Genomic DNA, 24071 nt, shown 5'->3' with positions numbered 1-24071 from the left:
CCTGTGTATAGTTGTGTCACACACTGCTGTCCTGTGTATAGTTGTGTCACACACTGCTGTCCTGTGTATAGTTGTGTCACACACTGCTGTCCTCCTGTGTACAGTTGTGTATAGTTGTGTCACACACTGCTGTCCTGTGTACAGTTGTGTATAGTTGTGTCACACACTGCTGTCCTCCTGTGTACAGTTGTGTATAGTTGTGTCCCACACTGCTGTCCTCCTGTGTACAGTTGTGTATAGTTGTGTCACACACTGCTGTCCTCCTGTGTACAGTTGTGTATAGTTGTCACACACTGCTGTCCTGTGTATAGTTGTGTCACACACTCCTGTCCTCCTGTGTACAGTTGTGTATAGTTGTGTCACACACTGCTGTCCTGTGTATAGTTGTGTCACACACTGCTGTCCTCCTGTGTACAGTTGTGTATAGTTGTGTCACACACTCCTGTCCTCCTGTGTACAGTTGTGTATAGTTGTCACACACTGCTGTCCTGTGTATAGTTGTGTCACACACTGCTGTTCTCCTGTGTACAGTTGTGTATAGTTGTGTCACACACTGCTGTCCTCCTGTGTACAGTTGTGTATAGTTGTGTCACACACTGCTGTCCTCCTGTGTACAGTTGTGTATAGTTGTGTCACACACTGCTGTCCTCCTCCCTGTGTCTCTGGGATGGATGTGTGCGCTGCGCTCGGTTTTTTTTCTCTCCTCTCTCTCTCCCCCGGCCGCCCGCGGTGCACGCTGGGACTGGTAGTTCTCGACCGGTCTAGCCCCCATTGGCGGCAGTGGTGGGCGGCGCGGTGCCCGGACTACACTTCCCGTCACGCCCTGCGCGGCCTGGCTCTCGGCTTTCGCTCGCTGCTGCCAGTGTCTCCGCCGAAACCTTCTTCTTCTTCTTCTTGTTTTCGTCCGGGCGCAGAACCCGCCGAGGACACCCGGCTCACCCGCCGCCCCCGGATCCTGGATTGTGGAGTCACGGAACAGGTGCGTCTACCAGCGACCTCTCCCCCCTCTCCTCCTCCTCCTCCCGGGTGTCCCCGACGCTCCGGACATTTAAACCCCCCATCGAGCTGCAGCTCGGCCCCCGCTCACCCCATTCCAGGAACAGTCCGTACGTGGGAATAGCTCGTGGACTGGTGAGAGCAGCTGCACTGATGCCTCTGCCGCCCGCTCACCTCTCCATAACACCCGGCGCACACATCGGGTCACCCTCGGGTGTTGCGATGTCCGCGGCGCTCGGGTGACGGGTCACTATGGTAACAGTCGGGCGTGCGGCAGCCGAGGGGGTCCCGGCAGCGCAGCATCCCGCAACTCCGTGTTTACCTGCGCGGAGCCGGACGCCCGCAGGGTGTTGCGAGGTCACCTCTCGGATGTTGCGGGCACTTGGCAGGAGTTGGTGTCACTCCGCCATCTCTATTTCTGCCTTTCCATGACTCGGCGGAGAGCCTCCGTCCCCAGGATCGGCTGCTGTCGCGATATTCAGCACCATCGGCACGATAAGTGCACGATATCCCCCAGACGTCCTCCAGTAGACAGCAATATGGGCGCAGCTGGTGTATAGAATGTGGCAGGTATGCACCTGATGTCACCCCCGAAGAGATGGGTCATCAGATGGAGCCGGGCGCCGGTAACAGTGAGTCACTAATGGGAAAACGCTGTCCTAATCGTCAGGGAGGTTTAATTGGACGCTTTACGGTTGCGCCCGATAAGAACGATTGTGTTTTCATTGTTACGTTCTTCACCCTTTGTAGGGCGTTAAGCAGCAGCTCTGTAATCCCCCCAGAGGAGTGAAGGGGAAAACTGACCCCCAACCCCAGAACACGATTGTTTACACATCGCCTCCCCATCTGCATTAAGCTGAGAACTTCCCATTTAGGCCAATTACCGTTCTCGCTTCTCCCCGTTTGTGATTTAAGGTGAGAGCTGCACGTCTACGGCGCGGCAGAAGTTGAGATGTAGCGGGAAATGTAGCGTCCACAATAGCGCTATATCGTACGGCATATCCTAGCAGATCGCAATCTTTAATTTACAGCTGCGTTTCGGAGATTGTCACGGCCGCACAGGCTTCCATGCAGCATCATCAGAGGTGCCGCTAATCACGTGCCATTGACGGGGTTGCCCCAGCGACTTCTGACGCCTCCTGCGGTTCTTCGTGTAGCAGTAGCGATCTCTCGATCAGGTGACCGTTCCGAACGGTTCTCACTCATCCTTAGAGGGAAACACCTGCGAAATGTGCAGGTTCCGCTACTTGGCCGCACTGTCTACTCGAACATCTAACAGCGCGGACTACCGTATATTTTAGGAACCATTGAGGTCGTCGTACAGGGCACGGCAGAAAATACACTTCGATGCATTTACCCTTTAAATACCGCAACAGATATGTTAGATATTTATGGGAAAACCATTCCGTCTGTAGCAAGAAACAGTTATAGGAAATTCTCAGCCGATCTCGCTAAAGCAAGATTTGCAGCTCCCCCCCCCACATTCTGAGCATCATTCCAAGTTTTTTTTAAATGGCCGTACACGTAGCGATCGTTAGGCCGGTGTTTATGTGCAAGATCATCTTCGGGTGTTGCTCCTGGGCTGTGACGCTCTACGATTGTAGCATTGAGCACTAACGACCATAGAAATAATGATTACGGTTCACGATAGTGATAATTATTATGCCAGGTGAGTACCAATGCTTTCTAAATGAGGGGAGGTTTGTAGATGACGGATTCCACCTTACTGGCGGTCTCCCACTGTTGGGCGGTCTCCAAATGGCACAGAGTTTGGATCTGCCAATGGAGGAGGTGAATTAGTTGTTTACATTAGAGCAGGGGCGCCCAACCTAGGGCCCTCCAGCTGTTGTAAAACTACAACTCCCACCATGCCCCCGCTGTAGGCTGTCTGGCCATGCAGGGAGTTGTAGGTTTGCAACAGCTGGGGGTCCACAGGTTGGGCATCCTTGTATTAGAGCAATGTTCCCCAACTTGTGGCTCTCCAGCTGTAGCAAAACTACAACTCCCATTATGCCCCGACAGCCTACGGCTATCGGGGTATGATGGGAGTTGTAGTTTTGCTACAACTGGAGAGCCACAGGTTGGAGATCCCTGCATTAGAGTATGTTCACATCTGCGGATTGCTGGGCTGCCCCTGTGCATGCCACGTAAACCACGGCAAGTGGTGGTAATCCACTTTTGGTTACCGCGGCTGGGCCGCACCATATGCTTGTACCCTTAGGAAAACCTCTTGATGGGATATGCAAATGTTTAATCTGCCTGGGACTGAGACCCGTCCAAAAAATGGGGATCTGTTACCCAATTTTCAGATTCTAGGTTGGCAGGCATCACCTGGCGATGGAGAGTGCTGGCCCATTTCCCTTCTGCAGTTACAGACACGGGGCCCTTACTTTTGCAGGGTCCCAGCTGGGACAGACCTTTCTGACATATTATCAATGTGTTGTAAAGCTTTTAAAGGGATTTATCGATAATGCCTAATCATTTGGGGTCCTCCACTGACTTTGTCATCCTGTGATCCGTCATAGAGTAATCACATGGTTGGGGGTGCAGCTCCCAAAATAAATGGACCTCTACTAGTATAAAGTGCCTTCAGCTATCGCCTTCCGTTTTGTCATCATAGACGCAGAAATGATTAGCCGTACTGGACGGAGTATCTCAGTGTCTGTGATCACCCTTAGGCCCCATGCACACCACCGTATCCGCTTTGTGGTCCACAAAACACAGGTCCCAGCCGTGTGCGGCCTGCACTTTCCCGTTCCACACCATTGTAGAAATACCTATTCATGTCCACAAGTTCTTTGTGTGGAGCCGCAGAGCAGGCTTAAGGAGCGTGTGCTGTCTTCATCTTGCATAGAAGTGAATGTGTCTGCATCTAATCCGTAAAAAAGGCTCATCAGATGCGGACCGAAAATACGGTTGTGTGCATGAGGCCTTACTTGAGTGAGTACTAGGTCAAGTCCCTTGCCTTCTTCTGACGGGAACACCGTGGGCACATAAAGGGTGTGGGATAGGAGGATGCAGCTTCCCCCACTGGGGGGCAATGTGTGTGTTATAAATAAGACACCGCGCCGAGTGTGATGCTGTGCGTACATAGGTGAGCGGAGTGATTGTGATACCGCACTCTGCTGAGGGGCCGCGTCACTGTGCCTCAGAAACGACTGCGAGTTCCACATTTGCAACTTGCAATAAGGATCACGTTCACTTCAAAGACTGTTGTTATATCCTGCATGCAAGCACTTAAAGGGGACTCCCACCATCTTTTTACATAGCAACCTGATATAGTTGGGGTCCGCCCGAGAGGTCCCGCAGCTCTTGTAATCACCAAGCAATGCCCCAGTGCAGGATTTCTAATACTTATCCCGACGAGAAATGCGGATCTCACACGGATGTAAAAATTCCAGCATATTGCATGTGCGATGAAGACGTGGTTATAATCTTGTATGTCTGGAGGATTCCTTAATTCTCTGCAGGCGATTGGAAGGCACGCAGACCTATAGCGGTGGGCATGAAATCTGTAGTAGGAGCTACTCTAGGGCTTTAAGATGTTGTGTTTTATATTTTAGTGTCCTATTCATTTTGCATTATTTTGATACGTTATAATTACGTAGTATTAATAGAAAATGACCTGGTTCCTATGCACCATGCCATGGTACGCTCCCTCGGCAGTGAGCCTGTGGTTATTATACAGGGTAATCTGCATAGATGACCTCATTGATCTCACGCCGGTGCGTACGTTCCGTGCTGAGGAGTGCAGCCTCTCGGGCTGTAGCCACTCTGTGCCTGGCTTCAGGAGCAGCTCAGCTGGTTTCTGGTAACGTCGCAGCGCGCGCAGCTCGTGGGAGGACGTTGTCAACAACATAATGTGCCGTTCCACTCCTAAATATTTTAACGGCAGGAAAGAAAACGCTCCTCTATTAAGATTTTTTCTTCTTCTTCTCTGCTCCGCAGCAGATTATAAACTTCTGACCATGGTCTTCTTGTGTCTGTTTTTATCTGTGTGACTAATGTGGCAGCGGAGTGTGGTGAGCGAGCGCGTCACGTAGAACTGATGCTGCTTCTGCTCCTCGCTCTGCCATTTATTTTCTATTGAGTTTAATTAATGCTTTAATCAACGGTCCTCTCTCTTTTTTTTTTTTTCTTCTCTCTCTCTTCCGTTCACGGCTGGGCACGTTTGCAATCCACGTTATTTCTGAAGATTTGCTCGTTTATATACGTATGTAAAGAGCATCTTATCTTCAGACAGGACGGCACATATATAGAGAAAATCACATGCTAGAGAGAAATGAGGGCCCTGCGCAAGAGCTGACACTCTTATACCGTAATCTCACTCCTGGACTAACGGAAGCAGCGTAGCTAGTCCTGCAACACTGTTTGCGTAGCTTTCATTCACTACAATGGTAGTTACGGAAGCAACGGACCACTGACCTTCTCGGCTGTTTCTGTACAGTAGGTACAGCGCTTAGTCCCATCTGCAAGAGCTGCAAAATGGGACAAAGCATTTAATAGTTCACCAATAATCACCAGGATAGTAAAATAAGTAGTACAGTAATGTAATAAATGCAGCAAACTTCGACAACTCTTCTCCAGTTTGCCCCATGCCTGATCTGTCCCGTCGCTCCGATGATGTCAATAGGGAGAAATTGCAGCCAAATGCACAGGTTGCGTATTAGCCGTGGATTTACTACGAGGTAATAAAGCACCAAGAAAGTAGATGACATCTAAGAAATGTCATCTACGCGCCTCAGAAATATGCGGTCCAGATTTTTAAAATCCACAGAATGTCCGTTTGTTTTCACAGCGGATTTCAGTACTTTCAATGTGAGGAGCGAAATCCACCATAGGATTTGCGGAGAAATACTCAGCTGTGTGCAGGTAGGCTTATGGTCCTTTTACATCAGGGATGTAAAACTCGTGGCCCTCCAGCTGTTGTAAAACTAAAACTCCCAGCATGCCCTGATAGCTGAAGGCTGTCCGGATACGATGGCAGTTGTAGTTTTGCAACAGCTGGAGGGGCACAAGTTTGACATCCATGTTTTACATGGACCAATGTTACAGGCAATTATCAAGAACGAAGCAAACATTCCCAATAATTGCCCAGTCATCAGTAGAGATGAAGCTAGGTTCACATGCAGCAATCATCGCCTCTGTATAGAGACTAATGATCACTACTGCCATCTTTTGTCTCTGGGCAGCAGATCCTTGTTTTTACAGGGTCATCTGCTGCTCAGAAACAATGATTGATGGCGCTGAGCGAAAGACTCGATCACCCGATTGGGTGGCTAGCATCTTTTCACGGCCTAGTTATCAGGAACAAGCCTTTCTATAGGCGCTCATCCCCGATAACCGGCTGTATTATTGGTCCTTGTTAAAGGCCCTTTAGGCCCCATGCACAAACAAGACCGTATTTTTGCGGATCAGATGCGGGAACCATTCATTTCAATGGAGCTGCAAAAAACACGGATAGTCGGTTTTTCAGACAAGGATAGGACATTTCTACAAAAGGTAATAAAAAAATTGGCGGGCACATGTGCATGGGGCCTTAGGGTGAAGTCATACACGATGCAGCAAAAAAATCTGTTTAATACATAAATTTTTCTAACAGGCGCATGGAATTCTGCACATTCAGATGAATAGGACAGCCGAGGTATTTCTGCAACGCAATCTGCAGCATGTGAATATCCCCTTAGGGCTGTTTCACACGAGCGGATGCCGTGCGTGACATCCGCTCCGTGAATGACAGCCAAGACCCGATGCAGACAGCAGAAGCACGGAGCAGTAACATGACTGATAATGCTCCGTGCCTCTCTGTGATCTCTTTACTACGAAATCACAGTGACAACTTTATCTCACTGTGATTTCGTAGTAAAGAGATCACAGAGAGGCACGGAGCGTTATCCATCATTTTACTGCTCCGTGCTTCTGCTGTCCGCATCGGGTCATTCACGGAGCGGATGTCATGCACGGCATCCGATTGTGTGAAACAGCCCTTAGACTTGTACGCAGATTCCTGTGACTCTGAAGCATGCAGCTATAGGTATTCTATGTGCCGCTGTGTTTTTAGGGCACTGCTTTGTGCGAATTGGACAGGAAAAATAATGCAGAAGGAGGTACAGTATGGCCCCCGGACTGCTAAAGGTGCTATATTACCACTCTGGATACGTCCATCAGTATGTGCTCCGCACACACCTCCCATCAGCTAGTTAAAGAGGCTACGGCGCGAAGGGGAGCACTGCGGCCTCCTTGCGGCTCGCCAAGCATAGCACTGTCCATTGGATAACGGCTGTGGTATTAAATGGGACTGAGCTTTAGCTAGGCCTTGTGACTAGTGAGCATGACATCAAAGGCCTAAGAGGGGCCGTGGCACTCTGTGAGCTACGCAGTCTCTTCAAGCAGCTGATTGGCAGGGGTTGGACCTGATGCCTCTAGTGAGGATAGGTCATCAGAATTAGGCTACATGCACACGACCATATGTGTTTTGTGGTCCGCAAATTGCGTATTCGCAAAAAAAAAAGATGACATCTGTATGCCATCATTTTTTTTTTTTTTTTTGCGGATCCATTGTAACAATGCCTAAAACGGAAAAGAATAGGACATGTTCTAATTTTTTTGCGGGGCTACAGAATGGACATACTGATGCGGACAGCACACGGGGTGCTGTCCGCATTTTTTACAGAACCATTGAAATGAATGGGTCTGCAGCCTATCCGCAAAAATAAACAGACACGAAAACAAACAACGTTCATGTGCATGTAGCCTTAAACAGACAACTTCTTTTATTGTGTTTTTTTTTGCTATGATCTCAAATTCGCACCGCAGGTCATTTTGCGCTGCAGATTATTTACAAAGTACGTGGATGAGATTTTTTAAATGTCAATTACTTTGCTGGTACTGTACAAAGCTACAGATTTGCCACATGAAAATCCATAATGGCAGTTCCATGGCGTATCTGTTGCGTGTGAACCCGCGCTTACACGTCCGGCTTTCCCCGCCGCAGACTTTCTCAAAGGAGACTGTGCAGCAAAACCTGACAAACCAGCAAGGCCTAGGACATGGCTGCATTTCTGTGTACGTCCCAGTGACAGCAGTGACACACGAGTGTGTGCTTAAACCGTGACGCCTGATTCCGACCCGACAGACACACCGTATCGGTACAGTTATCGTTCCCTGCCGGGATTGTAGTAGGAATCGTGTGTAATTGCAGATTAACCCTGTCCGCTCAGGGCACTGGCCTGGACTCCGGGAGGAGCAGCAGGCTTCTCCTGCTAAGCGCTGTGACCCGGTGACCTGTGGACATAAAACTGGAGGCACCGTCCCATCCTCCCGGCCAGAGCGAAGAATGGGAGGGGAAGGGACAGTGATGGGAGCAACGAGGAAAACACCAACGTCACGGCATGCCGGGTTTACCAGAAGTTTGGTGTGCAGGTTAATTGATGTAATTACCAATGATGCGCGATGGTTCTAATACAATGTGATACAAAAGGGAGAAATCTTAGAGAATTGCATAAACTAAGGAATCGTTGCTCTTGTGTGGCTCGGGCGCACCCGCCCCGCGAGGTCAGCGCTCGAACTTCCTAACCCCTGGGGCGCCGCAGCAATGGCGGGGACCTCTGAATAATCCTAATAAATATTTAATACTGAATATACACCCAACATATACCCGCTCTACAGTCTGTTGTGCTGCAGTTCTAGAAAAAGCAATTGCATAAATGGTAATTCCTTAACCACTATTATCTTAAACCCAGTAATTAAGTTGAACTTTTGGGAAGGTCAAATGCTTTGTACCTTTTAGCCTACATGCACCCGAACGTTTGTGTTTTGCAGTCCGCAAATAGCGGATCCGCACAAAAAAAACAGATGACGTCCGTATGGCATCCATTGTATGGCATCCATTGTATGGCATCCGCAAAACAGACAAGGATAGGACATGGTCTAATGTTTTTTGCGGAGCAACGGATGCGGAGCATCTTTTGCGGCCCCATTGAAGTGAATGGATCCGCACCCGAGCCGCCAAAAATATCTATCTATCTATCTATGAAATCAAATCAAATCAAAAATACTTTTTTGGCACGTCTAAATTATACATTAGTATTGCCAAAGCATGTGGGAAATAGAGGGTTAAGAAATGGGGACACACCCGGGGTCGGTGTATAGGACTCCGTGGCGTATCATGACGGGGGGAGGGCGGGTGCGGACACACCCCGGGTCAGAGAATCGGAGTCAATGGTATATCAGGCTCCTCTCAGTCTGCGGCAGGCAGTAATATATTGTGCTGCTATGTCCAGTGTTCTACTCTTCTCCCAGCATCTTCTATATCAGGCATGCTCAACCTGCGGCCCTCCAGCTGTTGTAAAACTACAACTCCCACAATGCCCTGCTGTAGGCTTAAAGCTGTAGGCTGTGGGCATGCTGGGAGTTGGTAGTTTGCAACAGCTGGAGGGCCACGGTGAGCAGCGGGTGCGAGATAGCGAGAGATCTCCATCTATCTATCCGTCTAGCGAGCGAGCGAGCGAGAGCAGCGAGCGAGCGATCGCGCGAGCGAGCGAGCGCGCGACGAGCGAGGCAGAGCAGGAGGAGAGCGAGCGCGCGAGCGAGCGCAGAGCGAGCGAGCGACCGAGCGCAGAGCGAGCGAGCGAGAGAGCGAGCGAGCGCAGAGCGAGCGAGCGAGCGAGCGCGAGCGAGCGAGCGCAGAGCGAGCGAGCGAGCGAGCGAGCGAGCGAGCGAGCGAGCGAGCGCGCGAGCGAGCGAGAGCAGAGCGAGGAGCGAGCGAGCGCGCGAGCGCGAGCAGAGAGCGAGCGACCGAGCCAGAGCGAGCGAGCGCGGAGCGAGCGAGCGCAGAGCGAGAGCGAGCGAGCGCATAGCGAGCGAGCGAGCGAGCGAGCAGGCAGAGCGATCTATCTATCTATCTATCTATCTCATATCTATCTATCTCTCTATCTATCTATCTATCTATCTATCTCATATCTATCTCTCTATCTATCTCTCTATCTATCTATCTCTCTATCTACCTATATATCTATCTATCTATCTATCTATCTATCTATCTATCTCATATCTATCTATTATCTATCTCATATCTCTCTATCTATCTCTCTATCTATCTATCTATCTATCTATCTATCTATTATCTATCTCCTATCTATCTATCTATCTATCTATCTATCTCCTGTCTATCTGTCTCCTATCTATCTATCTCATATCTATCTATCTATCTATTATCTATCTCATATCTAACAATTTTCAAACAGGCAGCTGCAGATCTTATTTTAATTCTAAAGGGACAATTCCAGTAATGCATATGTTAGGGAATTGCTATTCATGCAGCTCCCTTATGCACTGACCTAGGTTACCAGCACTAGCATTGCCCAGTGTCCTGGATTGGCTGATGATGGAGTCCGCGATAGTGGGCGATTGAGCGGTCTTCTGCTGCCGCAGTGCACAGCACGCACAGCGATAGATTCTCGTCAGTAGGAGCGTCGGTGCAGCAGCTTATAGGGGAGGGGGTTGTGGTTGATCGGTGACCTTTACTTCTACATGTCCTAATAGTGCAAATGGAAATAAATTGCTGAACTGGAACTGCCCTAGGTATCAGGGCCTAATATACTGTATGAAGGCGCGTTCTCCGCCCTAATTCTAATGTTTCCGAGATTTTCCTGTAGGCTCCTTGTCCACAGATCAGGCCACGTTGTCTGTGACATCTCCAGAGTGACAGGAGTAATGCCCCCTTGTCAAGGACTGGAGGCAGCTGGAGATGTCATGAGGTGACTCGCCAAGCGTTGATTAAATGTGTGACGCACGGCTCGGGATCTGTGTCCAGTACGTTCGCTCTGCTGACGGATTCTTACGTGGGACAATTCTAAGATCAGCAAAAAATATGGATGATGTCCATGTTGCATCCATTTTTTTTTTTTTTGTAACAATGCTTTTCCTTCGACAAGAATAGGACATGTTCTATCTTGTTTTGGGGCTATAGAACAGACATACGGATGTGGACCCATTGAAATGAATGGGATTAGGTGTGGACCAAAAATCCGGTCGTGTGAATGGGGCCATGGGAACGCATTGTCCTCGCTCTAGTATAGAAGTTGGGAGGATCTACAACCGGATGTGCTCCCACCATTAACACGGTGCTCAGTGTTACTTGTCACCCAGACAGATTCTGATTGGGTCCATCAGGTTTCCGTCGCACAGTCCAGCATTTTACAGGAAAAGTGGTGCGCTGGTTTGTCCAGTGGCGCCCCTAATGGAGTGTCTGATTCCGGTGCTTACACAGTCTAAAGAACTTTTATTTACTGATCTTTTTAGTTTTTGTTGCCGATCTTTTTCTTAGTAACTTTGCATTTTTGACCATCTGTGCCTCCATTTTCCCCATATTTCTTTCCTGTTTGTTCCCGTGATTCAGGACCTTGGCGGTGGGAGAGGGCAGGCTTGCAGGAATAACCAGTTCTCTGCTCACACCTGAGTGGAGTTGTTTAGTTTTTTTTTTAGGTTGTAGATAGATGTTTTTATAAAGTTTGCATATAGAATTAATTTACATAGAAAGTTACTTTGTAAATACATGACATTACTTACTGTTCCTGAGTTATTACATTCACCATTACAGCTGGCTTGGGAGCTGAAATTTCCCAGCATTCTCTGCTTCTTCACGTCTGTGACAGAGTCTTCTGTACGTTATAGAGGCTCTTTAAAGCTATTTAAGGGATTTTCTGGGAGTAAAATATTGATGGCCTATCCTCAGCATAGGTCATCAGTATCTGATCAGTGACGTGCCGCTGATCAGCTCTTTGTAGAGGCTGCACACTTTCAATAATAGCCAGGGATTTTGAGTGCAGCTCTGGAGTATAATACAGGATGTAACTCAGGATCAGTACAGGATAAGTAATGTATGTACACAGTGACTGCAACAGCAGAATAGTGAGTGCAGCTCTGGAGTATAATATAGGATGTAACTCGGGATCAGTACAGGATAAGTAATGAATGTACACAGTGACTGCACCAGCAGAATAGTGAGTGCAGCTCTGGAGTATAATACAGGATGTAACTCAGGATCAGTACAGGATAAGTAATGTATGTACACAGTGACTGCAACAGCAGAATAGTGAGTGCAGCTCTGGAGTATAATATAGGATGTAACTCGGGATCAGTACAGGATAAGTAATGAATGTACACAGTGACTGCACCAGCAGAATAGTGAGAGCAGCTCTAGAGTGTAATACAGGATGTAACTCAGGATCAGTACAGGATAAGTAATGTATGTACACAGTGACTGCACCAGCAGAATAGTGAGTGCAGCTCTGGAGTATAATACAGGATGTAACTCGGGATCAGTACAGGATAAGTAATGTATGTACACAGTGACTCCACCAGCAGAATAGTGAGTGCAGCTGTGGAGTATAATATAGGATGTAACTCGGGATCAGTACAGGATAAGTAATGTATGTACACAGTGACTGCACCAGCAGAATAGTGAGAGCAGCTCTGGAGTATAATGCAGGATGTAACTCAGGATCAGTACAGGATAAGTAATGTAATGAATGTACACAGTGACTGCACCAGCAGAATAGTGAGTGCTGCTCTGGAGTATAATACAGGATGTAACTCAGGATCAGTACAGGATAAGTAATGTAATGTATGTACACAGTGACTCCACCAGCAGAATAGTGAGTGCAGCTCTGGAGTACAATACAGACGGTCACTTTTGATCACAATTGAAGCCAATAGGAGGATAAGCCTGAAAACTACATAGGGTGAATGAGATTCTTTTTGAATGGACAGTAATGATCATGTCCACAGTTTGGGTTATTAGTATCGTTATCTCTTAGTGACCGAGTGCTTTTCTTCTCTCTGGGTCCTCGGGCTTCTCTTGTGTCTCCAAGACTTCGGTGAGTTTCTTCTTGCTTCTCGTCCTCAGTATTGTGGATTAGCAGCAGTGTAATCGCCCATGTCTGTGATGTTGCACCACCCCCATTTTCAGATCTAAGGCTTCGGGCAAAGGTCACGGTATAGCCGGAATCAACCATAAGTGTTTTAGACATAACGATTGTAAAAATGTTAGCGATAATCTTTGCATCCTAAGCCACCCATATTCATTAGTATCACACCGACATATGAGGCTCCGGATGCCTCATGCCAACGACATAATTAGCCACCAGATGATGTGAGTGATTGTCCAGTGTGCTTAGTAGATCCTCCGTGCGAGATTCCATTTCCCCCCAAATTGCATGAGATCCCTGCTCGGAGTCTTCCATATTGTGATATTGCATGGAGCAGAGGGCCATGTAACTTGTGATAAGGTCTGAGGTCTTGTAGGAAGGAATATATTTGATGCAAAGATTTGTCTGTTCTTTTTGCTTGGTATTGATGAGGTCTGCTTTCAGTTTGTAAGCGTGGGGGGGGGGGGGGGTGTTGAGCGCTGTGCGTGTGTTGTGTGAGATAGGCAGAGCGGGAGAGGAGGCGATCATTAGCACACGAGACAGAAGGGGAAGCACTGCTCGTACAGCAGGCACATTGTGTGTCGTACAGCAGGGCACCGCTCTCCCGGGATCCGGGATCATTCCTAGCGCTGATCGGCTCATTTGGGCCCTTGGTGTACTGAGCGGTTCCCTGGGGCATGGCCCATTGACGCTAGGGAGGCAGCGAGTCAGTATGGTGAACCGCGCACAAGGCGATTTCTCCTCTTTAGTGCAACGATGTTCCTATTTTGTACGTATAGAAAGGATTATACAGTAAATAAGGTTTATTTCTCTAATGTGCTTCAAATCCTCACTGTTTTCAAGATCTCTGCTTGGTGTCATTGAATTGGAAGATTCACATTTGTATCCAGAGGCTTTTACAGGCTTTCACCTCTGAAGGTTTGTTACAAATTACAGTTGTATCCTGCCCAAACTATAGTTGACTTAGGGCTCGTTCACATGACCATGCCGTTTTTTACAAATTGCGGATGGCGCCTGTGTGCCTTCCACAACTTGCGGAACGGAACAGGAGGCCTATTATAGAAATGCCTATTCCTGTCCGCAGAACGGACAAGAATAGGACAGGACTCGTAATTTTTGCAAGGCCACAGAACGGAGCCAGGGATAGCGGACAGCACAAGTATGCGGAACGCAGAAAACGTCATGTATACGGAACGCAAAATACGTTCGTGTGAATGAGCCCTTATACTGAATACATCAGCAGCTGAGACCAATAGCGGTGAATCTCCTTCTATAACGTCATGATACTCGAAAGGGACTTCCAGAAAGTAGTCATCCCGTTGGAGTCAACCGGGAAAACCAGGTTGTCTTCCATTGTGCTGCTTCTGTTTATGGCAGCCTGTATTCTGCCTGTGGAGCTGCTGACGGGGGAAGCTGTAGAGAGGTCGATTACTGGTTAACATGTCGGGGTGACAACACCATCTGTGACAGGGGTGTGCGTTGTGACGGCAGCCATGACTGTCACAAAGGGCTAAGTTCACCCTTGCACTGAGCGCCTTGCAGCACGTGAGATACTTGGTCTGATTACTAACAGACGTAAAGCATCCTGTAAATGCTGCTGGCTTACAGTGAATACAAATGACTCTGCTGCCCTTATTATTGGATCCAGGGGGCGGAGATCTGATAATAACAGGAGATAAGTTTCATCAAGCAATTCCCTATTAGAATTTTACAGATTTGATCGCTCATATTGACAGTTAAGCCTCTAAAGTGCCCTTCGCTGCTGTCCCGTACGTACTGCATGTAGTATAGTGGTATTTCACAGACTGTGAATGTCTGATAGATGCAAAATGCAGCTACCACCTAGGGAACTTGCAGCTGTTATCAAAACTGGGCAGTCCTTACAGGTAGGGACTGAATGGAGAGGGGGCCACACGTGCACACTCGGCATGCATGCTTGGCTGCTCCTTGACTTCCATAGAAGTGAATGCGCGGCCACCTCTCCATTCATTCTCTGCCTGGATACAGCGGCTGCCTCTCCATTAGGCTTCGTTCTCCACCCATGTCATAGCAGCAAATCATTATCCTGTTGGTCCCGGTGACCAAACCTGTGGTCATGCAGGCACAGAAATGGGCCTGAAACAGTTGTGTGAAACTTTTCGCTCTGCAGTAATTCTCCAGCTCACCCCTAATTGCAGAAGTAAAGTTAGGTTCCTACAGGAAAGTCTGTGACCATGTCTGTTTTGGCCTAGGAACAGGCTGATGTTCTCTGGACTATCACACCGGGTCAATGACAGTGGCGACAGAGCAGGGGTCATGGCTCCCTCCTGCTGCTCGCGTTGTCAGAAGATCATTCACTTTGGGTGTGACACGGACATTCAGAAGAGTTAAAGCCGCCTGCTTACTCTGCAGCTGTACCGAAAGTGTTGAGTAAGGGGGAGTGTCCACCAGGGGCCATTCACTAAGGGGCCACCCTCGGGAACCTTCCACCCCATAGTCCTCCATCCACAATGTTAGCTTGCATCACAATGTTGTATCACAACTCTTCAGCAAAATATGACAGTCAGGGGGCTGGAAAGCACTGATCGGCTGCATCAATACACACCCATAGCCCTGCCACAGCATCCCCTGGGTTATCCTGCAGACCTGGAATCGCTCACTGATGCTAGTCCCGTGTTCTGTATTTTTTCCTATAATCCCATACCTGCAGTATTCCCTGTCTGAGGTCATTTAGGACCGTAAAGAGGTTTTCTGTGACATAGATATTGACTGCCTATCCTCAGGGTAGGTCATCACTATCAGATCGGTCAGGGTCAGATACCCGCACCCCTACTGATCAGCTGGTTTGGGCCCAAAAGCTGTACAGTGGAGGGAAATCTATGTGAAGTTTTTGGTGCATTTGTACTGCAGCCCAGCATCCATTCACTTGAAAGGGAGCAGAGCTGCATTACCCTGCACGGCCACTACACAGTTGATGGTGCGTTGCCCAAAACAACAGATCGGTGCCAGGTGTCGGACCTCCGCCAGTCTGTTATTTATGCGCTATCCTAAGGATAGGTCATCCGTATCTCAGGCCAGGAAAACCTCTTTAAGGAAAGCTGGGGTGGGAATGCCAGGAAAATCACTCCCATCGTTGTAGAGATTTTGAAGTGTCTGCCAGGAGTAGGAATTATAGCAGTCCTGTATGGAATACATACATTTACACATAAAACTCACATCTTGATGACAGTCACTTTCGTCAGCTGACTTGTAATGGTGCTTTCCTATACACATTTCCATTGCAGTTCGCTCTGGGCCTCCATTTGTGCTGAATTTTGCTCCTTGGAATCTCACGATAACTAATAATTTACATAAAGCAGGGTAGCTCATTATTTATTCATTCAGCTATAAGCAGAGCGTGCCGCTACGCTGGGACCTCGAAAGTGGGGGATATAAGAAGTAGATGCACAGTCTAAGTTACTGGGATAGCTGGGTGACACCCAACGCAGCAGAGGTTGGCACCCATGTTTATTAGACTCCTGACTTTTCATAGCTTATGCTGTAACTAAGCAGGATAACATTATATCAGGTGTTGCCACCAAATTTTACATTGAATTCCATCATTTTGCATGTGTTATACACCTACGAAGTGTGTATCGCTACTGAACTGGCACATTCTGGAGCCGGGGAAAGCAGTGTGGGAGATCCTGAAACAGCCCTGAGTGTATGATCCGGATCTGAATTGACTTGTCTCAGTCCGCTATGTAGTTATGTTTCCTTATACCCTTCTAACTTTGAACGTTTCTGATTGCAGGTGGAATCTGCATAGAGCGCAGGCGAGGGAGGCAGGGGAGCTGCAGACTCGTTCAGCAGCTCCAGGGGTGCCATCACCTGCCATGATATCGGCTGCCCCACTCTATGGTGGTGTGCACAACTGGACCAGCGCCGACCGCGTGCGTATGTGTGGCATTAACGAGGACAGGTTAGTAAGAGTTCAACATTATGTATCAGTAATCCACAACTTATTTAGTATGGGGGAACTCGGACCCCATCCTTAACCCTGTTGTAATAGTGACCGTCATCAAGCTCCAAGGAAATGGCTGACCACTGTGGTTAAATGCTCATGGTCAGCAGCCTCCAGTACTACCAGCATGTTGTGGGAACTCCAATAGAAGTGAAGGAGCATGCTGGCAGTTGTAGTTGCACAACAGGTGGAGTGCTGAAGGTTACTGACCCCTGCATCGGTCATTAGATTGTTTCCAGTTAATGTCAGTGCTAAGCCCTTGCAATAAAAAAAATTCCCAGGAAACCTGGGTAATCCTCCTGTGCCATGTTGATAAGTATTATATTAGGCCGCTCTCATTTGTGGCACACTTGTTTCTCGGAAAGCTGGTGACAGTGTGGGTGCCGTTACAGTTCCCACATGGGTCATTGTGCATCTTCAGTGCCCTATTTTGCTGATTTGACATTCTGGATTCTGGGACAGCTGGATGACCAGCATTGTAGAAATTATAATGCCTATGATATAACGTTGCCTATCTTTCCACGAAAGAGATATAACTAGAAAGCTGACAGGAGAGGACGACTCACTGACTAGTGGTTCACATATAACTCACTATACTGTCTTGCTTTTGTTTTGGACAGGAGGACGGCACTGTCTGATGAGGAGTCAAAATCTAACAGCACCCAGCACCTGGGATCTGAAGATCGTTGTGTGAGCAGTGTCCTTTCCACGGTGAGATTACGGCTGGGTTTACACGCAGCATTTTAACACATTTTTCTTTGGTGTTTTTTTTTTTCAGCTTAAAAATGCTGTCAGATGGATCTTTAAAGTTTACATATGCAGTTGTTTGTTTTTAAATATATATATATATATATATATATATATATATATATGTTTTGTGCTGTTTTTGCTGTAGGATTTTCCTTAGTACTTCAAAAACACACAAAAAAATTTCACTTACAAAATGTGACAAAATAAAAAGCACCACTAAAATGCAGAAAAAAAGTGTGTGTGCCACCATAAGTTTGTGTGTGCTACAGGGGTTGTCCCATTAGATTGCTCCTGACTACCGTCTAAGAGCCAGAGTGATAGGATGCTATCTTCTATGAATTTCCACCATGTAATAAGTAGAAGAAGAGGATCAGCACTCGCCCTTTAATGATAATAAATCTTCACTTTATTGCCATATACTGAATACAGGCAAATGTGACGCGTTTCGGCTAATCAGACTTTTTCAAACAAGCCTTTTTGAAATGTGTCACATTTACCTGTATTCTGTTTATAGCAATAAAGTGAAGATTTATTAGTATCAAAGGACGAGTGCTAATGCGATTCTTCTACTTGGATGTATGGGGCTGCAACGCAGGATACGAGCAACACCATCTTTTTCCAGAGTGCCGAGTGATTATTTATACACCCTGTAATAATACATTTTTTTCTTAAAAGTCAGCAACACTCCAGTTTGAGTAAGTCTTGCAGAAAATTGAGACTTCACATCAGGTGAAACCTTATTTTGACATCTGCAGGAGGTGCAGCCTCAAAGGAAATCTGTCATCAGTTTTATGGTGTCTTAAAGGGGTTGTCCGGGATCAGAGCTAAGCCCAGGCAGTCCTTCTGAGTTGAGCATCATGCTCCGAAGTTTGATGCTCTCCCTTGCCCTACGCTGAATCACTCAGGGCAAGGGCTTTTTCAGCAGATCCGGTGACTTCACTGGCACTAATGGGCTGTCTTTAGCGCTGTCCTAGCCTGTTTACCAGCACTGATGGGCAGGCTTTAGTGCTGCCCTAGCCTTCAATACAGGCCAGGGCAGCGCTAAAGGCCGCCTATTAGTGCCGGTGATGTCACCGAAAACACTGCTAGGGGAAAGCCTCCACCTAAAAATATAAACAGAACAGCCCTTGTCCTGTGCGATGCAGTGCAGGGTAAGGGAGAGCATCGGAGCATAAAAAGCAGAGGGGCTGAGAGCGGGAAGAAGGGGAAATATCAGTTCAGCTCTGAACCCGGACAACCCCTTTAACTAAGGGCAACCCAAACAAGTGACAGGTCTCCTTAGCAAAATGATCGGCACTTTCCTTAATTGACCAAGCTTTTTTGCCACAATCTTGGCAACACAGCTCCAGCGCATGCTGAACAAGTCTCCATATTCATGGGCTCCTGCCTTTCTCCGCCCACCTGCTGCTGATTCATATGGAAATAAAACGTCAATCTGGCAGGTGGGCGGGGAGAGCCGTGAGCTCATGAATTTGGGGACTCTCTGGCATGCACTGGAGCTGTTAAGATTTAAAAGTGAGAGCAGCAGAAAACTGGTGACATATTCCCTTAAGGGTCCATTCACACGTCCGTGGAATGGGTCCGCATCCGTTCCGCAATATCCAGAATTGGTGCGGACCCATTAATTCTCAAAGGGGCTGGAATAGATGCGGAGAGCACACTATGTGCTCTCCGCATCCGCATTTCCGGAAAAAAATAGAACATGTCCTATTCTTGTCTGCAATTGCGGACAAGAATAGGCAGTTCTATGGGGGTGCCGGCCGGGTGTATTGCGGATCCTCAATACACTACGGACGTGTGAATGGACCCTTAATGGCTACTTAAAGGACTTCATTCATTGAAGTAGCGACCTGTTTTACTATAACTACTTGCAGCCTAAGGCCTCTTGCACACAAACGTTTTTTTTCCCGTTTACGTTCCGTTTTTGCGGGTTCTGTGTGCTTTCCGTATGCGGAACCATTCATTTCAATGGTTCTGCAAAAAAAAAAAGTTTTTTGTACTCCGTATGCATTCCGTTTCCGGATTTCCGTTCCGTTCAAAGATAGAACATGTCCTATTGTTGGCCACAAATCACGTTTCGTGGCTCCATTCAAGTCAATAGATCCGAAAATAAAATGGAATGCATACGGAATGCGTCCGTATGTCTTCCGTATCCGTTCTGTTTTTGCGGAACCATCTATTGAAAATTTTATGCTCAGCCCAATTATTTAAAGTATTTACTGTTTAAACATTGTATGCTTTTGTTTCCGTTCCGTAAAATAACTGATCACAAACGGAAAAACGTAACGAAAACACTACTGAATCAAAAACCGGAACAACCGATCCGTGAAAAGCGGACCGCAAAACACAGCAAAAGACATATGGTCGTGTGCAAGAGGCCTAACACTGGGTTCACACCTGAGCGTTCCGAAAGGAGCGCTCTGTATGCGCGATTGTACCGGTGTTCACAATCGCGCATACAGAGACAAGCGAACGCTCATTGTCGCGCGTTCCTGAATGTCTATGTACGGGAACGCGCGACAAAACGCCCCAAAGAAGCTCATGTACTTTTTTGAGCGTAGGGCATTTTACAGCGCGATCGTACGCGCTGTAAAACGCCCAGATGTGAACCATTCCCATAGGGAATCATTGGTTTCTCCTTGTTGAGCGTTTTACAGCGCGTAGGAACGTGCTGTAAAACGCTCAGGTGTGAACCCAGCCTTAGGGTACGGCCACACGGTCAGGTTTCCTGATGTGGTTTTGGTAGCCCAAACCAGGAGTGAATTCAGAAGCGAGGAGAAGTCGTATCTGTTCTTTATACTTTGTCAGGTAGCCTGACCTCGTAGCTGTAACCTAAGGGGTACAACAACTACACCAAGTGGGTCTGCTTCGGATTTTATGCAGTGGAAAATCCGCAGCATGTGTAGCAGATTTTGCTGTGGATTTCTGTGTGAAAATTGACGAGCTGTGAATGTAAAATATCAAGTTATGTGTGGATTTTGTGGCGGAAAATGTCCACAGAATGTGGATGAGATTTCAGAAAATCTCTCCCACTTTGTTGCTGCTGTAAATACTGCTGGATTTCCACATACATTTCTGCTGTGGAAAATCAGCAGCGCTTCCCCTGTGTATGGCTTGACCCCCAGTAATATAAAAATGTTAATATATATGAAGAATTGAATAAGTAAACGTTGCAGTGAGACACAGACAAGCTAATGGCTAAAGTGACATGATGGTGTTATTCTAGTAAATTATACCGATTATTTATTTATTTATTTATTTTTTTCATGTTTAGGTGGATTTAATACCTGCAACCAACCAAAGTGATGCCCTGATGCTGCAGGAAGTTGGTGCTACACTGGTGGAGACTGGGCAAAAACCGGAGGACAAACCACCAGATCGCACTGAACCAGAGCCAGCTGGCGTTATCCCATCGTCTAAAGCTTGTAAAAATGTTTCACCACCTGACGGCAAAGTGTCAGCAAATGTATCAGAGACATCTATCCAAGCAGCTTCAAGCAAACACAGTAAAAAAGCAGAGTCTACAAGGGCTCCGGCGCAAGAGAAAGCTGCGGGGACTAAACACCCTTCTGCCCAGTCTGTCGATGCGGACTCCTCTGGAAAGCAAAAGACTGTCCTGAGCCCTGGATTACAAATTGCAGGTCAATCTGTAGATGCTTCACATGCCGTTGTTTCCTCTGGGTTTCCTCTTACTATGAGCAGAATCTGCTTCTCCAACACTCAGGTCCCCAATGTGCAGAAGCTTCCTCTGTCTTTCCCACCTGGTGCCGTTTTGACGCCGAGCCAACCCCTAGTTTACATCCCCCCTTCCAGCTGTGGGCAGCCCCTCAGTGTAACTACTTTACCAACCACATTTGGAATGACGTCGACTCTGACCCTTCCCATCATGCCCACCTGCTTGACACCCTCAGAATTGCAGTCACACGCTTTCGCTTCAACTCTGGGAAGGCCGTTGGCCACTGACCCTAAGGTGGCCCCTGCAGAGTTGAACAAACCAGTGAGCACAGCGGCCCCTACTGTTTCCCTCACAAACAGCAATAGTATGAATCCCACGGTAGACGTTTCTTCTGTCTGCACTGATACATCAACCACCACCCTATCAGCTTTACAGACTCTCTCTGCACACACCACCCTCCCAGTTGTCACCCTAGCTTCCTATTCTAGAACACCTAACCTAGAACCACAAAATGATTCCTCATCGTCATCCTCTGTTTCCCCATTAAAGTCCCCTCCGCAGCTTGAAAGGGAGATGATCTCTCCCCAAGACTCTTATGAAATGCCTTTGGACTTGTCTTCTAAATCTCACCGCCATAAACATGCTCCATCTAACCAACGTAAAACTCCACCTATGCCAGTGTTAACCCCGGTGCATACCAGTGGGAAAGTCACACTGTCCACCGTTTTGTCCAGGTCTGACTGTAGCACTCAGAGTCCTGCCCCGATCAGTTTCACCAGCAGCAGTGTTAGCCAGAATCTTCGAGGAGTACCCCCATTGGTAATGTTCCCAGAGTTTTTGAGAAACGGGGATCCAGTGTCATCACAGTTAGTCGGAGCACCAGGATCTTGGATTAAGAATTCTGCTGCTCTTATTAGTACCATACCTGGTACTTATGTAGGGGTGGCCAACCCAGTGCCTGCCTCTCTGTTTTTGAACAAAGACTCTAATTTGAGACTTAGCACAGATTCCAGACATTTGGCAAAGCAGGAGCCGATCTCGATTATTGACCAGGGAGATCCAAAGAACTCAGGGTCATGTGGCAAGAAAAATAGCCAGACCAGTGTAGATGGCCAGCAACCTACAGAGAAGCAACATCTTCATGGAGGTCCTACAGCAGCAAACTCTCTGTGTTCTTCAAAGGACTGGACGTTACCTGGACATGGGACAGTGCACTCAAAGTGTCCCTTAAACGGGAAGCCCAGCAATTCTCAGGTTCTGCCAGTTAGTTGGTCTCCATACCATCAGACATCGTTACTGTCCATTGGCATACCAGCCACAGGCACACTCCATCCAAGCCAAGGTTCACATCAGAGACTTCCTTTTGGTGAGTTAACACTATATTCCAGCATTCTTCCAGCAGAATCCAAGGTGACGCCTCAAAAAAGCATAGAAGATTCTACATTAAGTAGTCAGCAGAAGACTACAACAACGCCAGCAGTGGCCGCCGAGCATGACGTGCTGACAAAAGCAAGGACATGTGAATCTGTTTCTAAGCCTCGGAAATCTCATACAAATAAAACTTTGCTTGCACCAAAACCTGCTGCAGGAAATGCCGCTTTATACCTTCAGCCAGGCTTGGCTGATAAAGCGGACAACAGCGCACATGGTAAGCAAGGGGCTGAAGGGGGCCCTACTTTAAATAAACTTCCTAACAAGCAGAACTGCAAAGATGACAAGATCCGACCACCAAAGTTGAGTTGCAATCGAAAGACGTTTGGGGAAACAAAGCCGAAAAACAAAGTATTGGCCTCTTACATGACTAACGACCCAATGGAGGTGGTCCAAAGAAAGGACAATGGTCACAGCCTCCCTTTATTGAGTCAGGACAGCAGCAAAAAGGACGCCAAGGGTGATGTTTCACAGGATCAGCCTGTGCATCGCAAGCGTGGCCCCAAAAAAGCACATGCCCCTGTGGACACTCAGCATTGTGTGCAGGAGGTAGACTTGAGCAAAGTCAAAATTGAGAGGGTGGACGATGATGAGAACTTTGGCTGTTTGCCATCCTTCAACAATACATCATGGTCACCCATAGAAATGCCACCAATCACCAAAGTCAAGGCTAAGGTTAAGAAAGAGCCAGGCTTACGAGGTCGGGCTAAGCGCCTGGATGTGGTTTTGCCAACCAAGCCAGCACAGCAGAAGTCCAAGTGTAAAGTGAAAGAAAAAGACGAAGACGTGGATAAAAGTTTACAGGAACCTCCGAAAAAAAAGGTGAGTCTTACCAGTGGTGGGTAAGGAGGTTTTAACATATCGAGGGCAAGAGAAAAAAATGGGAAGGATGAAGCAGGAAGGGAAAAAACAACAACATTGTCACGGTTACTAAAAAACTGCAGGACCCTAATGTCATAGGGACCCTAGATAGATATAGCTTAAACTGACCATTCACGTTAGATGTATGGTGGCTGAACCCGCTGATTCCGGCAGGATTGGCTGACCATCTTAGGCTACTTTCACACTTGCGGCAGAGTGATCCGGCAAGCAGTTCCGTTGCCAGAACTGCCTGCCGGATACGTCAAAACGTATACCAACTGATGGCATTTGTAAGACTGATCAGGATCCTGATCCGTCTTACAAATGCTTTGAAATGCCGGATCCGTCTTTCCGGTGTCATCCGGAAGAACGGATCCGACATTCTGGTATTTTGAATGCCGGATCCGGCATTCCAGCAAGTGTTCAGTTTTTTTGGCCGGAGATA

At 47.5% G+C, this 24071-nt stretch overlaps 1 protein-coding gene across 5 annotated transcripts in view; it reads left to right on the top strand.

Moving 5' to 3' along the window:
* The window catches only part of BCORL1 (BCL6 corepressor like 1), a 139552-nt gene that overhangs the window by 68289 nt on the left and 47192 nt on the right, over positions 1 to 24071 (top strand). For 4 of the 5 annotated variants that reach the window (XM_044306325.1, XM_044306328.1, XM_044306324.1 and 1 more), the window contains 3 exons: positions 16699 to 16866; positions 17529 to 17619; positions 20933 to 23587. In XM_044306325.1, the coding sequence (XP_044162260.1) occupies positions 16781 to 16866; positions 17529 to 17619; positions 20933 to 23587 (2832 nt within the window). In that variant the 5' untranslated portion in view covers positions 16699 to 16780. Of the gene's footprint in view, positions 1 to 831; positions 980 to 16698; positions 16867 to 17528; positions 17620 to 20932; positions 23588 to 24071 lie in introns of those variants that run through there. The other variant, XM_044306326.1, reaches the window with a different exon arrangement.

This window comes from Bufo gargarizans, chromosome 9 (assembly GCF_014858855.1).
Source record: "Bufo gargarizans isolate SCDJY-AF-19 chromosome 9, ASM1485885v1, whole genome shotgun sequence".
Lineage (NCBI taxonomy): Eukaryota > Metazoa > Chordata > Amphibia > Anura > Bufonidae > Bufo > Bufo gargarizans.
The sequence above is the reverse complement of the archived record's forward strand: the minus strand, read 5'-3'. Positions and strand labels throughout refer to the sequence as shown.